Source organism: Hypanus sabinus, chromosome 6 (assembly GCF_030144855.1).
Source record: "Hypanus sabinus isolate sHypSab1 chromosome 6, sHypSab1.hap1, whole genome shotgun sequence".
NCBI lineage: Eukaryota > Metazoa > Chordata > Chondrichthyes > Myliobatiformes > Dasyatidae > Hypanus > Hypanus sabinus.
The window spans coordinates 135,236,856-135,258,275 of NC_082711.1; the positions used below are offsets into that span (position 1 = coordinate 135,236,856).

Below are 21,420 nucleotides of genomic sequence, written 5' to 3' on the forward strand. Positions count from 1 at the left end.
GAGGATGGGGCAGTGGGTAGACAGGTAGATGCAGTGAGACTTTGAAGAAGGACAGGAAAATGATAGAGAAAAATTGCATTTAGTAGGATAACATGGGAGCAAAATCGAAAAGAGTGATGAATACTGAACTGAAGATGTAATATTTGAATGTACGCAGTATACTGTAGATGATCTTGTAGCACAGTTAGAGATTGGCAGGTATGACTTCGTGGGCATCACTTGAGAACATAGTTGGGAGTTTAACATCCAAGAGTACATATTGTTTTGTAAGGATAGACGGGTAGGCAGAGAGGGTAGGTGGCTCTATTGATAAAAAATGAAAATCAAATCCTTAGAAAGAGATGACATAGGATCAGAAGATGAAGAATCTTTCTGGGTAGAGTAGGGAACAGCAAGGGCAAAAAGACCCTGATGGGAGTTATATACAGGCCTCTGAACAGTGGCCAGGATGAGATACAAATTGCAACAGAAGATAGAAAAGTCATGCAAAAAGGGAAATGTTATGATAGTCTTTGGAAATTTCAATATGCAGTTAGATTGGGAAAATCAGATTGGTGCTAGATCCCAAGAGAGGGAATTGTAAAATGCCTATAAGTTGGCTTTTTAGAGCAGCTTGTGGTTGTGCCCACTAGGAGAGAGGCAATTCTGGATTAGGAGCTGTGTAATGAACCAGATTTGATTAGGGAGCTTAAAGGAAAGGAACCCTAAGGAGTTGTGATCATGATGATAGAATTCAAGCTGCAGTTTGAGAGGGAGAAGCTAAAGTCAGATGTATTGTATTACAATGGAGTAAATGGAATTACAGAGGCATGAGAGAGGAGCTGGCCAAAGTTGATTGGAAGGGGACACTAGCAGGGATGACAGTAGAAGAACAGTGACTGAATTTCTGGGAGCAATTTGGAAGGTGCAGAATCGATACATCCCAAAGATAAAGAAGTATTCTAAAGGGAGGGTGACATAACTGTGGCTGATTAGGGAAATCAAAGACAGCATAAAAGCAAAAGAGAGGGTATATAATAGAGCAAAAACTAGTAGGAATGTCAAGGATTGGGAGATTTTTAAAAACCAACAGAAAGCAACTAAAAATCAATAAGAAGAGTAAAGATGAATAATAAAGGAAAGCTAACCAATAATATAAAAGAGGATATCAAAAGTTTTTTTTAGATATATCAAAAGAGAAGTGAGAGTGAATATCATTCCATTGGAAAATGATTCTTGAGAGGTAGTAGTAATGTGAACAAAGAAATGGTAAATGAACTTAATAAGTATTTTGCATCAGTCTTTACTCAGGAAGACACTAACAGTATGCCAGAAATAAGAGAGTGTCAGCAGCAGATGTGAGAATAGTTGCTATTACTAAGGGAAAGGTGCTTGGGAAGCTGGAAGGTCTGAAGGTAAATAGGTCATCCAGACCAGATGGATTACACCCCAGGGTTCTGAAAGGGATAGCTGAAGAGACAGTGGAAGCATTAATAACGATTTCTGAAAAATCACCAGATTCTGGAATGGTTCCCAAGGAATGGAAAATTGCAAATATCATTCCATTCTTTAAGCAGGGAGCAAGGCTGAAGAAAGGAAATTATAGGCCAGTTAGCAGATGGGAAAATGTTGGAGTCCATTATCAATGATGAGATTTTGGGGTACTTTGAGACACATGATAAAGTAGGCCATATTCAGCGTGGTTTCCTTAAGAGGAAATCTCACTTCCAAAATCTGTTGGAATTCTTTGAGGAAATAACAGGCAGGGTAGACAAAGGAGAGTCAGTGGATGCTGTTTAATTGGATTTTCAGAAGGCCTTTGTCAAGGTGGCATATATGAGGTGACTTAACAAGATAAGAGCCCATGGTATTACAGGAAAGATGTGTATATAGTTAGAAGATTGGCTAACTGGCAGAAGGCAAAGAGTGGGAATAAAGGGGGCCTTTTCTAGTTGATTGCGAGTGACTAGTGGTATTCCGCAGGATTTGGTCTTGAGACTGCTTCTTTTCATGATATTTGTCAATTATCTGGATGATAGAATTGATGGCTTTGTGGCTAAGTTTGTGAATGAAATGAAGATAGGTGGAGGGGCAGGTAGTGTTGAGGAAGCAGGTAGTCTGTAGAGGGTCAGATTGTGAGAATGAGAAAGATATGGGAGATGGAAGTAGCGTAGGTAAGTGTATTGGCGTGCACTTTGGTAGAAGGAATAAAGGCATTGACAACTTCTAAGTGGGGAGAGAATTCAAATATCAGAGCTGCAAAGGGACTTGGGAGTTCTCAGCCAGGATTCCCTAAAGTTTAACTTTCAGGCAGAGTCAGTGCTAAGGAAGGCAAATTCAATGTTTGCATTCATTTTGAGAGGTCCAGAATATAAGAGCAAAGATCTGATACTGAGGTTTTATAAGGCATTGTTCAGAGGAGGTTCACGAGAATGATTCCACGAATGAAGCGAGTAACATAGGAGGAGCATTTGATGGCTTTGGGCCTGTACTCACTGGAATTTAGAAGTATAATGGGGTATCTTATTGAAACCTATTGAACATTGAAAGGTCTAAATAGAGTGAATGAGAAGAGGATGTAGCGAATTCTAGGACCAGAGGGCACAGCTCTGAATAAAGGGATGTCCATTTAGAACAGAGTTGAGGAAGGTTTTCTTTAGCCAGAGGGTAGTTTACTTGTGGAATTCACTGCTTCATATGGCCATGGAGGCCAAGTCATTGAGTATATTTAAAGCGGAGGATGACATGCTCTTGATTAGTCAGGACATCAAAGATTATGGGGAGAAGGCATGAGAATATATTTGATAGGGCTAATAAATTAGCTGTAATAGAGTGGCAGAGCAGACTCAATGGGATGAATGGTCTAATTCTGCTCCAATGACTGATGGTAACTCACTCACTTCCCAGCTTTAAGAATTTTCATAACCAAGTTATTGATTTTATTTCCCATTCAGTCTGTGAGGTTCAGCTTTAACTTTCAAACACTGTCTATGAAAAATTTGGTATGTTCTTCACTGGCAAGGTAGCGTTATCTTGGTTCTCTACTATCGGTCTCTTTCCCGAGCTGGAAAATATAAGCCCAACCTTGTGCACTTGACCACATCATCTTAGTAGCAGTATTGATGAAATGAAACACTGTGATGAAAAGCGATCATTAAAGGTGAGGCAATTCCACTTGGATGTATAAAAACATTCTCGTGGCATGTTTTCCCATGGCCACTGTCTTTCATTCTCATGGTGTGTCCTGGTCAAGCACATTCTTCTAGCACTGCCATAGCCAATTATCTGTCAATTCATTGTGCTGCCATGTATACTAATAATACTTCTCTCTCTTTCTCTTTTGCCCATTATTTAGGCAGTAGTGAAGATCCTTCAGGATTCTTCATTGCTGATTTCAGAACAATTGTGAGTTACCAGTCAGGGTCGTTAGCCCTGAGCTGAACCCTTGAACCTTTGACCTGTTTGGCATGGGTGACCTTACCAAGAATCAAAGCATAGAGCCCTGAATTCAGCCAACATAGCTCTCCGGGTCATTGAGGCATGCAAGCCTCCAAAGAACCATAAAGCTGTGGACCTCGTGAAGGTGATATAACATAGAAACTGGTGAAATTCATGGGTTGTAAAACACATTGATGTGGGGCAGTGGAAAGCACTATATTACACACGAATATCTCCTTCTGCATAAAGCTAGTCACTGTTGACATTAATCTTACCTACGCAAATAGCACCTGCATCCTCATGGTGCCTACAGTTGTGTTTTCCCCATCCAAGGTTAAAACATTCAGCCAGGGAGGACTCGGTGCCTTTGCAGTTCACGTTGTCCAGCAGTATTGGCCCACTTCCATATCCAAAGTAGCCTAGCTCCTTAGCTGTGATGGCACTACCACATCCCAGCTGCCTGCAAACGACCGCCACATTCTTTATATTCCAGTCGTCATCGCACACAGTTCCCCAGTTATTGCCGTAAAATATTTCCACTCTGCCTTGACAGCTGTTGTTCCCATTCACCAAACGAATGGATCTGGCTGGAAAAATATTCACACAGTTATCACTCTTTTAGGCTTAATTTCTGTGGCACACGCTATTTTTAAATCGTTCGGCAAGGAATCTGAATAGGGCAAGGTGAGACATCGAACCCATTGGCATACAGTCATTAATCGGGGTTGAAACTCATTCAATATTGGTACAAGACAATGAAATAAGGGACCTAATTGTACAGTGTCTATAAAAAGTATTCACTACCCCCACCCCCCAGAAGTTTTCATGTTTTATTTTTTTTACATATTGACTCACAGTGGATTTAATTTGGCTTATTTGACACCGACCAACAGAAAAAAGACTCTTTCATATCAAAGTGAAAACAGATCTCTACAAAGTGATCTAAATTCACCTCCATCAAGTTAGTTTTTAGTAGATGCACCTTTGACAAGCTTGAGTCTGTGTGGATAGGTCTTCATCAGCTTTGCACACCTGGACACTACAATTTTTCTCCATTCTTCTTTACAAAACTGCTCAAACTTTGTCAGATTGCATGGGGATTGTGAGTGAACAGTCCTTTTCAAGTCCAGCCACAAATTCTCAGTTGGATTGAGGTCTGGACTCTGACTTGACACTCTAGAACATTAACTTTGTTGTTTTTAAACCATTCCTGTGTAGCTTTGGCTTTATGCTTGGGGTAATTTTCTTGCTGGAAAACAAATCTTCTCCCAAGTTGCAGTTCTCTTGCAAACTGCATCAGGTTTTCCTCCAGGATTTCCCTGTATTTTGCTGCCTTCATTTTACTCTCTACCCTCACAAGCTTTCCTGGGCATGCTGAATGAAGAAACCCCACAGCATGATGCAACAAAGCGTCATGGTAGGGGTTGTGCATTTTTGATTATGTGCAGTGTTTGTATTACACCAAACATAGCCAAAAAGCTGAATTTTGGTTTCATCAGACCATAGATCCTTCTTCCAACTGACTTCAGAACCTTCCATATGCCTTTGGCAAACTCTGGCTGAGATTTCATGTGAGTATTTTTCGACAGTGGCTTTCTTTTTGCCACTCTCCCATAAAGGTGCAACTGGTGAAGCGCCCGGGCAATAGTATGTGCAGCCTCTCCCTTCTTAGCCACTAGAGCTTGTAGCTCCTCCAGAGTCCTCGGTGGCCTTCCCCACTAGTCCACTTCTTGCATGGCCACTCAGTTTTTGAGGTTGGCCTGCTCTAGGCAGATTTACAGCTGTGCCATATTCTTTCCATTTCTTGGTGATTGAATTAACTGTACTCCAAGGGATGTTCAGTGACTTGGAAATTTTCTTGTACCCATCTCCTAACTTGTGCTATTCAATGGCCTTTTTGCAGAGTTGCTTGGAGTGTTTCTTGATTGCCGTACCAGTGGGACATCAGTAACTGTTGTGTACTTTGCTTCACAGAATCATGGCTACCCTCCATCATTTCGGATGCAGCACTGCAGCCTGATGGCTTCACCGTTCTCTGCGAAGACAGGACAGCTCAGTCTATTAAAGTCAGAGGTGATGGAGTGTACTTGATGATTAACTCATTGTGTGCCCAGACATGGCAGTTCAATCTCAATCCTGCTACTCAGCCTGGAGCATCTAGTGGTTAAATGTCATCCATTTTATCTGCCAATGGAGTTTTCTGCCATCGTCCTGGTAGTGATGTGCATTCCACCTCAGGCTATCGTCAGGAGCTGAGCATCATAACCAGCAATCATACAACAGCACACCCTGATGCCTTGCCTGTTACTGGGGGGGGGATTTCAACCTGACCAGCTTGAAGAAGTCTCTGATTAACTACCAGCAACATATGATCTGTAGAACCCAAGGAGCCAGCACACTTGACCACTATTGTACAACCATCAAGAACAGTCACTGTGTCATCCCATGCACATACTTTGGAAAATCCGATCACCTGACTGCTCTTCTACTCTCAGTGTGCAGGCAGAGACTAAAGACTGCAGCACTAGTGGCAAGGATCAAGGTAAAGTGTTCAAGGGTGGCAGAGGAACACCTACAGGACTGCTTTGAGCTGGTTGGCTGGACAATATTTTGGAATTCATCTTCGCATCTGAATGAGTACATCACAGTTGCCATCAGCTTCATCAAGACTTATGTGGATGAGTGTGTGCCTTTGAGAACATACTGAGCTTACCCAAACCAAAAGCCATGGATGAACCAGGAGATTCATAGTCCACTGAGGGCTAGATCTGTGGCTTTCAAGACTGGTAATCCAGAACTATAAGCCAAGTCCAGGTATGACCTATGGAAGGCTATTTTAAAGCAACAATATAATGCCAATTGAAGTTAGGGATGGAATCGGATACATGTCAGCTCTGGCAGGATTTGCAGGCCATTACTTCCTTCAAAGTGAAATTGAAGATTGTGAATAGCTGTGCTGCTTCATTCCCAGATGAGTTCTACACCTTTCATGCATGCTTTAAAAGGGAAAATAAGACTACATCTGTGCAAATCTCTGCAGCATCTGGTGATCCTGTGATCGCTGTCTCTGAGGCCAACATCAGAACATCTTTCGAGAGGGAGAACCCCTGAAATGGATCTGGCCCTGATGGTGTACCTGGCTGGGCTCTGAAAACCTGTGCCAACCTCCTGGCGAGAGCCTTCAATCTCTCACTGCTGCAGTCAGATGTTCCCACCTGCTTCAAAAGGGCGACAGTCCAGGAAGAGTAGAGTGTTCTTCCTCAATGAATATCGCCCAGTGGCACGCATATCTACTGTGATGAAGTGCTTCAAGAGGTTGGTCATAGCCAGAATCTACTCCTGCATAAGCAAGGACCTGGACCTGCTGAAATTTCCCTACCACCACAAGGTCTACAACAGAAGCATTCTCTCTGTCTCTCTACTCAACTTTGGATCACCTGGACAATAGTAATACCTAATTCAGGCAAGTGATCTCTGTATCTCCTTCTGCAACTGGATCCTTGCCTTCCTCAGCATGAGACCACAGTGTTTGTGGATCAGAAATAACTATTTTCTCCGAGCAGACAATCGACCCTGGACACCTCAGAATGTGTACTTAGCCCACTTCTCTTCTCACTCTACACCCATGACTATGTGGCTAAGCACAGCTCAGACACAATCCATACATTTGCTGACAACACAATTGTTGTTAACAGAATTTAAGATAGTGATAAGGAGGTGTGCAGGTGTGAGGTAGATGAACTGGATGAGTGGTGTTGGAGCAACAACCTTACACTTAAGATCTGTAGAAGTATTGATTGTGGACTTCAGAAAGAGTAAGTCGAGGGAACATGCACCAGACCTCATCGAGGGATGAGCAGTGTAAAGGCTGAGCAGTTTCATATTCATGAGCATCAACATTTAAGAAGATTTACACTGGGCCTTAACATATTAATGCAATTACAAGGAGACAGATGTCGGCTATATTTCATTAGGAGCTTGAGGAGGCTGAGTATGACACCAAAGACACTCGCAAATTTCTACAGATGTGCCATGGACAGCCTTATAACTGGTTGCATCACCGTCTGCTTTGGAGGAGCCACTGCACAGGATCAAACAAAGCTGCAGAAAGTTATAAATGCAGTCAGCGTCCTCATGGGTTTTAGCCTCCCCAGCATCAAAGACACCTTCAATGAGCGAGGCATCATCCATCATTAAGGACTCTCATCACCCAGGACCTGCCCTGTTCTTGTTGCTACCATCAAAGTTGAGGTCCAGGAGCCTGAGGACACTCACTCAATGTTTCAGGAACAGCTTCTTCCTCAGCACCATCAGATTTGAGAATGGGCAATGGATCCATGAACACCACATCAATATTTTTTTTCTGTCTTTTTGCACAACTTATTTAATTTATTTTCTACTTATTGTAATGTACAGCTTTTATTATTGTGTATTGCAATGTACTGCTGCCCCAAAACAACAAATTTCATGTAATTCGTAAAATGTTGGATTAAACAGCACAGAAACTTCTTTGAATGAAAAATGATTGATCTTACCCCTTTGAGGTGTTGTCAGCTTTGTGGTTGTAATCAGTTCAAAAGTTTGATCTGTAACATCTGTAACCAAATACAAGGAGTGATTGTCAGTTGTGAATCTTGAAGAGATCTCTGGGGTATTATTGTGTCCATTTCAAATAAACTTCCAGACTTCCTCTCTGACACTTAGTATGAACGGATTGACCATGTAGTTTGCACTTTTGGGCTGGGTGGCAAGTTAAATTGATGGAAACAATCAAATCCAAACCCAAGCCAATACACACTTTGTCTGGAGAAATGATTGGATTCTGATCTTCAGAAAACCTTTGATAAGTTTCGCTGTAATACATGGACAGGAATTGAGGACAACAGCAATTGTTTGCTGGCTTCAGGGAGGGAGGAAAGCTTGGCCATTAGCAATGGAACACGTTGGTGGAATCGCTAGGTGTTTGCAAGTGGAAGAGTCACAAACAAGGAGACATAGCTGCAAACTGTCCAGCACCTCTGACGTCCACCATCACAAAGTGTTTCAAAGGCTGACCATGCCGTACATCAATGGCAGCCTCCCAGGCAACCTCAACTCACTACAATCCCAAAGACCTCAAGAGCGTTGTGGTCACATCTCTGCACATTATGGAAGCCAGCCTCCCCTCCCTAGACTCTATCTACACTTCTCACTGCCTCAATAAAAGAGCCAGCACAATCAAAGATGACTCCCACGCTGGACAGTCATCCCTCACATTAAGCCGAAAATACAAAAGATTGAAAACAGGTACCAACAGGCTGAAGGACAAGGAGAGCTTCTACCCCACTGTTATAATTCAATTCAAGTTTAATTGTCCTTCAACCATCCATGAATACTCATGAATACAACCAAATGGGACAGCATTACTCTGGGACCAAGGTGCAAAACACAGCACCAACAGTCAAAGCACACATAACATGTATAAGATAGCAAGATACAGCCACCCAGTGAAAGAGTCCAAACTCAAGCCATTCAATGTCACAGAAACCTTCAGTTGACCACAATAGCTGTTGCCTTCTGAAGTGTGAACAGTGGGTGGGAGGCAGCACCCCGGCCCCGCTGGAGTGCACCATCTCGGACAGCTCTCTCCTGGTCGCTGTGACTGAGGCCACACAGCTCCACTGCCAGCCGCCCCTGCTCTCCACCAATAACTCTGTAGACCTGATACCACATTAACATCGCCCAAAAGGGTCTTGTGATCACAATAAAAGCGACCAAGGTGATCACTCGCTATTAGACTGTAAGCCTCCTCCAACTCAGGCAGCAGCATGATGCACAGCTCCTTCATTTCCTCCTCCAACAAGCAACTCACTGATGGCGTAGACTTGTAGCACTTTAAGTTCTTAACCTATAGCAGGATCTTATAATCATTAAAAATACTTTTAAATAGGACAGTAGCACCTTTAGTTGACCCTGTGAAAGCTGAAGCAACTGAGTGTGCCACTACCTTACTGGTTTAAGACTACTGAGCTATCCTTTACTACAATAAGATGGACCCTTGACTTCATAGTCTACCTCATCATGGCTCTGCACCAATTGTCTGCCTGCAGGGCCGATTGTTGGTCAGGGTCGACCATGGAAGCTGTATCCTAGCTGTGTCGAATTGCAGAGCCAAGGCAGTACAATATGGAGAGCAAGTGTTACCCAAGTAGCAAGGTCCACCCCCCCACACACATCTGATGAACCCAAAGGAATGGTAGAGATTGATACAGTGTGGCACCGGCAGTGTCACAGGAGTTGTCTATCAGCGATAAACTCAACGTAGAACTGCCTTAGGGACTACAGCTCTGGATTTTCCCCTCAGGGCGTACTCCCAAACCCTTCCCCATGAGTGGGTACAGCCGCAAGGCAGCAGAGGTTTGGGATCAGAGTTTTCCTTCTCCTAGGTGAACTGACGAGCCCCATTTGCCCGAAGCGACTGACTTTAGGCCTCCGGTAGCCTGCCTTTGACCAAGCTGGCTTCAGACAACATCGCAACACCAGAGGAGAAGTTCTCGCACTCACATCATACATCGTATCAGGCCTTGATCTCAAAAAGAAAATCGGAGCAATTTTTTAAAAAATCGATTTATCCGCGACATACAACACCATTTGGAACCAAGGCTTTATGTTAAAACCCAGGGCTGAAATGGTTGCCACAAGAGGACGTAGGCTTAAGGTGCTGGAGAGTAGGTACAAAGGAGATGTCAGGGGTAAGTTTTTTACTCAGAGAGTGGTGAGTGTGTGGAATGGGCTGCCAGCGACGGTGGTGAAGGCAGATATGATAGGGTCTTTTAAGAGGCTTTTAGATAGGTACATGGAGCTTAGTAAAATAGAGGGCTATAGGTAAGCCTGGTAATTTCTAAGGTAGGGACATGTTCGGCACAACTTAGTGAGCCAAAAGGCCTTTATTGTGTTGTAGGTTTTCTATGTAGCCCGAAGCATCCCATGTAAAAAGATCGTAAATCTCCTCTACAGAATGACAGGCACCCCTCCTTTCTTCTCCTTCCTAGGAAGTGACACCAGTCACATTATGAAATTCTGTAATGGCGTCCCCCCCAAGGTCAGTTCTGGCTCTAACTTTGATCAATCTATACCCTTGTGTCCTCCCTGAAACCAAATCTGCTATATTTAGATACACCGGGCCATAGCCTTCTAATCGAACAAAGTCAAATCCATTGATAAAACCTTACCCAAGGTATCAACTCCCTATCCAACTACTTCTCAAAGTGGTCCCTAAATACGAATGTCATCAAAACAGTAACTTTCATATTTCATCTAGACAACCGACTAACCAAACTTAAACTTAATATCAAACTAAATGACAAACAGCTACCCAACGATCCACACCTAAAAGTACTTAGGAGTCACACTAGATCAAACTTTCTCAAACATGATCCACTTTCAAAATATTGCAAAGAAACTAAAATCTAGAATGGCCATGATCAGGAAGATAGCAGGAACAAACTGGTTGCTAACCAGCCAGTCCTACGAACATCTAGCCTGGCACTATGTTTCTCAGTCACCAAATATTACGCACTCACCTGGGAGAAAAGCGTTTACATGAACGTCATCATTACTTGTATGAGGTTAATCTCAGGCACCCTAAAATCCACACCTGGCCAGTGGCTCCCAACAATGAGCCCCAAGAGATCTGTAGAAGAGCAGCTTCAGCCAAATTGCACAGGCATATCCAAAATATGCCCAACAGCATTCCAGTTCATAAACTCCTCTAACCTCCTAACTCAAATCCCGAAAACCTTTCTGCAACTTGAAAAACCTTGACTCCTCTAGCAAATGCACCAAATGGCTCCAATACTGGCACAGCAAAAAGCAGCCCCCATACCCGGCGGAGAATTGATGACCTCACCTCACTCCTCCCAGGCCTTACTACAGCTACCAGGGAAACTGGACAGCCACAAATAGACTCTGAAGTTGACAGGCCAAAACAGCGCAAACATTACACCAATGGGGCACCCGACAAATCCCATCTTGCCCCTGTGGTGCCCCAACCTAGGACATCCTTCACCTAGCCCAAACATGCCCTCACCCAGATCCGAGTTGGCTTTGCTGCAGTCCATCAATGCAGCCACGAGCTGAAGGAGTAAGTTGATGAAAACCAGTCAGAAGTGTGAAGAGAAACACCTGTTGCACATGAAGGCCAGGAGCTGGACTTGTCAGAGGCTATTGGAGATGCTTGCCATTGGGAGCATGCTATAGTTAGCAGGAGCTTATCTTCATTACCAATCTTGGCTATAATATCCTTAAGAAAACTTAAGGTTGAGGAGGAAGCCGGCAAACTACAGGAGGACATTAACGAACATGCAGAATGGGCATGTCAATGGCAAATGAACTTCTGAGGTAGTACAGTTTGGTAAAAAGAATAGAGATATGATTTAGTGGAAGATGATGATTTAAACTGGTTTGAGAAAAAAAGGGCTCCTGTAGCACAAACATACTACATTGCTAAAAGTTAAGGCACAAGTTAGAAAGACCATATAAAATCCAAACCATATAATAAATGTTAATATTAGAGGAATAGATTTGAAAAGTAGGGAAGTTATGCTAAACTTGTATCTAATGTTAAGATGAACAGTTCTGGTCACCGTAATGTAAAAGGGATATAGAGAGTTAGAAAGGATGCTGCAAAGAATCACAAGGATAACAACAGAGATGTCAGAGGAAAGGATGAATAAACTGATCCCTTTGGTCAAGACTGATAGATGGTCTACAAGAGGTCTTTAAAATTATGTGAAGTTTTGATCCAGAAATAATACTGCTGTTAATAAGGAATTGCATGAGCATCAATATAAAGCCTATTTCTGTTTTGAATATGTTTTGTAGTTCTATGACTGCGAGGGATACAATGGATGATGGGGGGGAGGGTATATGGTGGGAGGGTGGTGTTGGAGTTCATCAGGCAGATTACATTGAAATATATTATTGAGGATGGTTGCTTTTACCTGTAACATTTGTTGTAAAGACAAAGGAAGGGTTAGATCTGTAGGAACTGTTTCTAGATCAATGGCTGAAGAGCTTCTACTAGACTGAAGCATTATGTCTGCAGTGTACTGCTTTCATAAACCACCCTACTTCTACAATCTCCCCATTGTAACCACTGAAAGCCCAGACTCCTGAATCCAGCTGCAAACCCCTCTAAACCATCTCATCACACGTGACTGATCCTACCCCTGTGGCGTACCCACTCCTGACAGATGCAGTTTCCCTCAGCCCAGCAATGTCACTTTTCTTTTTACTCTATCCTTCCCTCCTCTATTGTTAAATGTACTGTTACTTTATTTGTATCTTTGGCAAGAGAACTACCGGGCAGGAGGCTGGCCGTATAAAATACTCAATAGTGTCTTCAGGTTAAAACCAGAACATCATTTCAGTTGACACCTCAGCAGAAACTACAAGAACACAACCCTATAGATATCAACTAGAAGTTCAATCACAATTACCTCATTTCTTCTGAAAATTCCTCCATTATCTTTTAGGGAAAGCATTTGAAAATGGTCCAAAGTACAAACCTTCCAGCACGTTCAGACAGTGGGAATGATTACCCAGGTGCCGGGATGTTACAGACTAATCGATTTTATTTTTTTTTCATTCAGTATTTGCTTTGGGTAAGTTTATATCAACTGTCCTTACTGTGATTGGTAGATGGAGTAGAATCTGTGCCTGTGTATGGTGTAGAAAATCCAGTGGATGAAGCAACTTGAACTGCCGTGGGAGTCCAAGAATCTTGAAGAAAATCAAAAAAGATCACTTAGTTAAAATGCTGAGCAACAGAGAGCTTAGTTACATCATCTTATGTTTGACACTGGACAGTGTCTAACTTGTATTGAAAGGTGATTTTTAATATGATAAGTGCCAGATACGTGGGTTATGATCAAAGATAAATATGGCTGGAGTCGCTTAGCACTTTAGTGCAAGGATGTTTATTTGGTGCGTCAAAAATCAAACATACAAAAATTAGAGAAAATAGTGAAAAGGAAACTGCCAATATTTACAAAAGATTATCTAGCAAAAAACATAATAATGGCTCTGTATTTATTCTTATGCAGTGTGAGCTCCCAGCAGCCCCCATCTCTCATCCCTTCCAAGGATGAACAGCTCCTTTTTATAGGCACTACGACATGCCACCTTTAATTACCAACGAAGTTAACTTAAAACTACACAAGAATTAGAATATGATGTACCCTGCAATGTAATTACAATCATATTACAAAGTAAACAGAAGTATCTACCTTAAATACAGTATAAAAACAACATAGACACATTAGCACATCCCCATTACTAAAGAAATATTCTGCCAGGCACGACAGGAAAAGCAACATAAAGCCAACCAAGCACATTGGCTCAGTTTAGGACCCATTATGAGAATATACTGGGGAAGACACTGAAATGGGCATGCTCAGTGCAATGACAGGTGTGTGTGTGTGTGTGTGTGTGTGTGTGTGTGTGTGTGTGTGTGTGTGTGTGTGTGTGTGTGTGTGTGTGTGTGTGTGTGTGTGTGTGTGTGTGTGTGAGTGAGTGTGTGTGTGTGTGTGTGTGTGTGTGTGTGTGTGTGAGTGTGTGTGTGTGTGTGTGAGTGTGTGTGTGTGTGCGTGCGTGCGTGCGTGCGTGCTTGTATGTGTGTGTGTGTGTGTGCGTGCGTGTGTGTGTGAGTGAGTGTGTGTGTGTGTGTGTGTGTGTGTAAGCAGTGCATTTACTGAGTGCTTCTCTATCACAATAAGATGGGCTGAAACACTTTACAAGTGGAAAAGATTAAGCAGGTTTAGAATTCTGGAATAAGGTAGAGGAATTAACAGCCTGGTTAAGAAGAAGGTTTGAGTAGATAATGATTTAGTCACAAAAGCAATGAAATCCAATTTCTAGGCTCGGGAACCTGGTGATGAATAATTAATAAATAAATAGGGTTATAGTCTGCCAGGTTTTCTAATGAGTAGTGTTCAGTGTGAGTGGGCCAGTATGTGGAGATTAGAATAACATTGGGATTTAAAAAAATACTTCTTGCAGATCAAAACATGAGGAGATTTGTACAGGGTTAGGAAGAGGTGAAACACTAGGCATGTTTGAAACACTAGTAACATATCTACTATAAACAAGACTGAATGTGAAGGATTTGAGTCAAAATGAGCTGGGAATAATGATGTCCTATCGTACGATATTCTCAGAGCCTGACACTGAACTTAGAGCTTTGATGAGCAGACACCCGTTATAGTGTCAGAGAGACTGCACTGAGTTGGGAAGAGAAGGAACGAGTGAGGAAGGTGGATCATTTTGGTGAAAACCATACCTGCACAGATGACCCCTGCGTCTTCATGATGGCCGCAGTTATGCACGCCCCATCCCAGACTGTGGCAGCTCAACAATGATGACTCGCCCCCGTCACAGTTGACATTGTCCATTAGAATCAGCCCCTTTCCGTATCCAAAGTAGGAATTGGTGGTGGAAGATATGGCTGTACCACAGCCGATCTGCCGGCACACCACTTCGGCATCATTCATGTCCCAGTCGTCATCACAGACCGTTCCCCAATGTCCTCTGTACTTAATCTCTACTCTACCCTGACATGAGTTGTAGCCATTGACTAATCGAACGTTGCCCTCTCCTGGAAGAAGAAAAGAGAGCTTTTTATTACTAGAGGCTTTCTCACGAACCTGGGTTTAATTAATTCATGAGGTACAGTTTAAAAGATAATAAGAGTACTTAATCAGGTTATACTCAGAATGAACAGTTCCCTGATGCTACAGTATATTCTCTACCCAATCTTGTCCCATCCATTCTCTAGCTGTTAACTCTCGATGAGGATGATTGACTCTCAATGACAGCAATGGGGAGAACTCTTTACCAGCGACGATCAATTTCCCACTGGCCAGTGAGTGACTGGGCACCTTACTTCTTCTCATCTTTTTTCCCAGTCCTGATGAAGGGTCTTGGCCCAAAGCATCGGCTGTTTAATCTTTTCCGTAAATGCTGCCTGACCTGCTGAGTTCCTCCAGCATTTTGTGTGTGTCGCTTGGATTCCCAGCATCCGCAGATTTTCTTGTGTTTGAGCACCTTGCTCTGTCACCTTCTAAAATTTCTAGCTCAGGGAATTCTATGGGGATAATTTCTTAAAGTGATGCCATATAGTGTTTTGCTTATGCCAAACGTAGCATTTAGTCTGATGGCCAAAAAGCTCAATTTTGGTTTCATCAGTCCATAGAACCTTCTTCCAGCTGACTTCAGAGACTCCCACGTGCCTCCTGGCAAACTCCAGTCGAGATCTCATGCGTGTTTTTCTCAGCACTGGCTTTCTCTTTGCCACTCTCCTGTAAAGCTGCGACTGGCGAAGCAGCCGGGCAACAGCTGTTGTATGTGCAGTCTCTCCCATCTCAGCCACTCATCCAGAGTTGTCATAGGTCTCTAAGTGGCTCCCTCGCTAGTCCCCTTCTTCCACGGTCACTCAGTTTTTGAGGACAGACTGCTCTAGGCAAATTTACAGCGGTGCCATATTCTTTCTGGTTCTTGATGATTGACTTCACTGAACTCCAAGGGATATTCAGTGACCTGGAAATTTTCTTTTATTTAACTCCTGACTTGTGCTTTTCAATAACCTTCTTTCAGAGTTGTTTGGAGTGTTCTTTTGTTTTCACGGTGTAGTTTTTGCCAGGATACTGACTCACCAGCTGTTCCAGATACAGGAGTATTTTTCCTACAATCAGTTGAAACACCTTGACTGCACACAGGTCTCCATAAACAGATCTCCATTTAATTATGTGACTTCTAAAACTAATTGGCTGCACCACTGATGATTTGGTGTGTCATATTAAAGGGCGTGAGTACCTATGCAATCAATTATTTTGTGTTTTAATTTTGTAATTAATTTAGATCACTTTGCAGAGATCTGTTTTCACTTTGACATGAAAAAATCTTTCTCTGTTGATCAGAGTAAAAAAAAAGCTAAATTAGATCCACTGTGATTCAATGTTGTAAAACAATAAAACTTGAAAACTTCTGAAGGAGGTGAATACTTTCTATAGGCACTGTAATTTTTTCAATGCAGTTGGATTTTATTGCTGTGTGTATTTTTGCTTGCTGTTGTCTGTTCTGACCCTTTGTGGCTGATTTATTCTCTTATCTACTCTACGCGCGCACACACACACACACACACACACACACACACACACACACACACACACACACACACACACACACACACACACACAGTCCTGATGAGGGGTCTCAGCCCGAAACGTCGACTGTTTATTCCTCTCCATAGATGTCACCTGACTTGCTGCATTCCTCCAGCATTTTGAGTGTGTTATTCTGTCATATAGATGTTCAGAGCACTTTCACTTCTTTTCCACATGGCTAAGGACTTCTGTCCACCTTTACACGATAGAATTTACTTTGCAGCAGGACAATTACACACAAGTAATTTTAATAATTACCTTGAATGTATTCCCACATTGATAGTTTGCTTTCATTTATCTTGCTTGCAGGTTTAGAACTGAAATCTAAAAAGGGAAAAAGATAACATTGCATAAATGATTACCCATTGAAAAGATGACTTGACCCAGAGGTTTGTGTCTCTGTACGTTTATCATGACAATCCCTGCTTACATCATGGAGATCCGAAAATCTGTTACCTGATCTTCTGGCAGTAATTGTGACAAAGTAGGAATCACAGCCTTCCCATGATTTTGTTCCTAACTGCTGGAAATAGAATGTTACTTAAATAATTCTGGTGGGTCCAGAACTATCTAAGATGCTTGCTGGGTAGCTGGAATATGGGGTAGGGAGAAAGGAGGGACGGAAGCATTTGAAGGTAGTTGGAAGTGCATTGGGGAGTAATTCTGCCTTCAATGAGGGGCTCTAACAACCAGCTGAAAAGATGACATTTTAACAAATATCTGGATAGAGTCAGGACTAGAAACTGTCCTTCCCCCTACTTACACTCTTTCCAATATTACCGATACTGAATTTGCTTGTGCCCAGGGAGATGAAAGGTGAACCAGGCAGTGAAAATGCTGATGGGTGAAGTTCCCTAGCCGGGCACGCCTTCTGACAGCAGCAAGCAGCTGTGGGAGAGGGGTGAAAACATAATTCAAGCACCCTCCCATTCTACGCTTGCAGGAATGCTTTGATCCAGACTGGCAACTGAAACCATCTCTAGATCCTGCGGTCAACTTATTCCAAATCCCATTTGTGATCTTTAAGGAAATTTGTTGAATCTTCAGTCCAGCAACTCCACTGTATCTCCAACTAAACATTTTGAAAGATGATGCACACTGACTTTTACGCTGCTTACTCTGATTCCTGGAAATGGAGAGAGGTTCTGAGTCAGACTGTTTATGTTATGAAATATATTTATTTTGTCTCTCATGGACAGTGAATTGAATGGCTTTATTCACAGAGGTAAACTTCTGTGACTGTGTGAATTTTAATGTACATCTAAGAAAAGGTTAAAATTATTGTTCAAACTTCAAAATCTATTTTATTATCAAAGGATATATAAAGCATTTAAACCCTGAGATTCATTTTCCTGTGGGCATACTCACCAAATCTATAGGATATCAATGAAAGATCAACCAGAGTGCAGAAGACAACAAACTGTGCAAATGCAAATATAAACAAATAGCAATAAATAAATAATGAGATACAGTCCTTGAAATGAGATTGTTGGTTGTAAGAGCATCTCAACGGAAGGGCAAGCATGTGTAGTTATCCACTTTTGTTCAAGAGCCAGATGGCTGAGGGATAGCAGTTCTCGAACATGGTAGTACTACAAGTCCTGAGGATCTCAGACATTCTACCTGATGGCAGCAGCAAGAAAAGAGCCTGGCCTGGGTGGTGGGGATCTCTGACGATGGATGCTGCTTTCCTACAACAGCATTTCATGTAGATGCACTCAATGGTTGGGAAGGTTTTACCCGTGATGGACTTGTGATCATTATTTTCGTTTAAGCGTGGAATAGAGCTCACTTGTACAGTTGTCATATCTATCACCCTCTACATCTGTTGTCAGAGCTTCACTATCTCAGCCAGCCCTACGATTTGATCTTTAGTACTCTGCAATACAAACTGCCCCATTTTTGAATGCAACGATGAATCTTCATCATGTTTCACCCCAACAAATAGTACAGCTTATTGGCTTGGGCCTTTTGACTACCAGAAGGAACAAATCTCCAGGTTTACAAGACCAGAGGTAGGGTGAGGAAAGTTGGATATTCCTTCAATACCAAGTCACTAGCGTGAGTACAAATGCTCATCAGATCCTGACTGCTGTTCCCCTACCTGTCTACAACTCTGCAAGGAAACCATCTACTAGTATTGAACAGTCCACTTGTATGTCAAGATGGATTCTTGCTCTAATATTCTACATAGTTTTGGTCTTGTGCCTCATTATCTGCTCACACTGCTCTTTCTTTATAACTGCAACACTTAATTTTGCTTTCTGATGTCTCCCTTATACTAGCTCAATGCACTGATCTGGGCGGATGGCATGCAATCCAAATTTTTTCAGTATATCTCGGTACACATGACAGTATTAAAGACGATAAAATCATAGGACCATAAGACATACTGTAGGAACAGAAATAGACCATTTGGCCCATTGAGTCTGCTCCGCCATATCATCATGCTGACCCATAATCCCTCTCAACCCTATTCTCCAGCCTTCTCCCCTTAGCCTTTGACCCCTGATTAATCAAGAACTATCAATCTCTTCTTTATATATACCTAATGACTTGGCTTCCACAGCCTTCAGTGGCAAAGAATTTGTAGATCTATTATCCTTTGGCTAAAGAAATTCTTCCTCATCTCTCTTCTAAATGGAGTCCTGCTATTCTGAGGCAGTGCCCTCTGGTTCTAGTCTCACCCACTATAGGAAAAATCCTCTCCTCATCCACTCTGTCTAGGCCTTTCAATATTCAACAGATTAAACCAATAATCAATAACCAATATCCTTGCCTGTTCTAACTCAATACTTGGGTTTGAGCAAATTCAGCACAAAATGGCACTGGATGTTTGTGAAAACATTTCCAAGTCATTTGTTAGAGAACAAGGTAACAACTTGATAATTAGTCTCTGTTGTAATGAAGGATCCCCAGGTATTTTGCAGGATAAGAAGGAGAATCTTGGAATCACACAGAATGGAGACAGGCTCAGTAAGTCCATGCAGACGATCAGGCGCAACGAATCCTACACCTATCACACCAGATCCTCCTATTCCCATCAGTGGCCCCACACCCAAACACTAGGAGTAATTTAGAATGGGAAATTAACCTACAAAGCCACATATCCTTGGTTTGCAGGTGGCGACTAGAACTTACAGAGGAAACTCATCCAGTCCGGGGAGCAGCGTGAAAACAGACGGCACCTGTGGTCAGGGTTGAAGTGGGACCTCTGGCCCTGAGGGGCAGCCGCTGCTCTGCGCTTCCCTTGGGACAGGGTCCACAGCACTTTGGCTCAGAGCCACAGACGGTGAACTCAACACTGCTGACCAAAACCTTGGTGGAAATTTTAATGTTTACAAAGCAGAGAGAGAGGGAGGTGGCAATGGGGAGTTTTAAACAAAGGATTCCTGAGTTGTAAGCAATTCAGCAGACCACTTGGCTAATAATATTGTGTTACATCTTTCAGATTAATTAGATGCATCCCAGTTCTGTTGCTTTAGCACGAATGGAAATCCCAACTGAAAGTCACTTGTATTTCAGATCATAACAATTGATGACAGATAGAAACACAAAACCTTGCTCAAGCCTACTTTGGCTCTTTGGCCCATTATCTCAAACCTGCACGCTTTCCTTCTCATCCACCCACCAATTCTTGTCTCATGTACTGTGCAAATGTTGTGGTGCCGCCAACATCGCGGCCTCTCTCCCAGAGGAGCTCAGTCGCTTTTACGAGTTCGATGTCGCTAACTCTGAGCCTCCGAGGAAAGCCGCTGCTACAATCTGCAACATGGTCATCTCCGAGGCTGAGGTACGCAGACGTTTCCAACAAGTGGACAGTCGCAAGGCTGCGGGACCGGACGGCATCCCAGGGCAAGTACTCAGGATGTGCGCGGCACAACTGGCAGGTGTGTTTTCAGGCATTTTTAATCTCTCCCTCTCCCAGGGGAGAGTGCCCTCCTGCTTCAAATTATCCACCATTGTCCCTATCCCAAAATAGACGAGGGTAACATGTCTGAACGACTGGCGTCCTGTTGCACTCACCTCAATAATAAGCAAATGCTCTGAGAGGCTGGTCAAGGACTACATCTGCAGCTTGTTATTGCCCAGACTGGACCCCCTGCAATTCGCTTACTGACACAACTGATCAACAGACGACACAGTAACCTCTGCTCTACACACTGTCCTTACACATCTGGAGAAGAAGGATGCTTGCATAAGAATGCAGTTCTTGGACTACAGTTTAGCATTCAACACCATAGTTCTATCCAGGCTCGACAGGAAGCTCAGAGATCTCGACCTTCACCCTGCCTTGTGCAGCTGAGTCCTGGACTTCCTGTCAGATCACCAGCAGGTGGTAAGAATGGGCTCCCTCACCTCCACCCCTCTTACCCTCAGCACAGGTGCCCCTCAGGGCTGTGCACTGTCCCCTCTTTTAATCCCTGTATACCCATGATTGTGTCACCACCCATGGCTCTAATCTGCTAGTTAAATTTGCCAGCAACACTACATTGATTGGCCTAATCTCAAGCAATAACAAGGTGGCCTCCAGGGAAGAAGTCATCACCCTGACACAGTGGTGTCAAGAAAACAACCTCTCCTTCAATGTTGCAAAAACAAAGGAGCTGGTTGTGGATTACAGGAGGAATGGAGACGGGCTAACCCTGATTGACATCAATGGATCCGGGGTTGATAGGGTGAACAGCTTTAAGTCCCTCGGCATCCACATCACCGAGGACCTCACGTGGTCTGTACACACCAGCTGTGTGATGAAAAGGCACAACAGCACCTCTTTCACTTCAGACGGTTGAGGAAGTTT

At 42.9% G+C, this 21,420-nt stretch overlaps 1 protein-coding gene across 1 annotated transcript in view; it reads right to left on the reverse strand.

The window, feature by feature from the left end:
* The window catches only part of LOC132395081 (scavenger receptor cysteine-rich domain-containing group B protein), a 38,744-nt gene that overhangs the window by 8,100 nt on the left and 9,224 nt on the right, over window positions 1-21,420 (reverse strand). The window contains exons 5-9 of the mRNA XM_059971394.1: window positions 16,878-16,943; window positions 14,738-15,052; window positions 13,087-13,179; window positions 7,953-8,012; window positions 3,693-4,004 (exon numbers count right to left, since the gene is read on the reverse strand). Coding sequence (XP_059827377.1) covers window positions 3,693-4,004; window positions 7,953-8,012; window positions 13,087-13,179; window positions 14,738-15,052; window positions 16,878-16,943 — 846 coding nt within the window. The remainder of the gene's footprint in view (window positions 1-3,692; window positions 4,005-7,952; window positions 8,013-13,086; window positions 13,180-14,737; window positions 15,053-16,877; window positions 16,944-21,420) is intronic.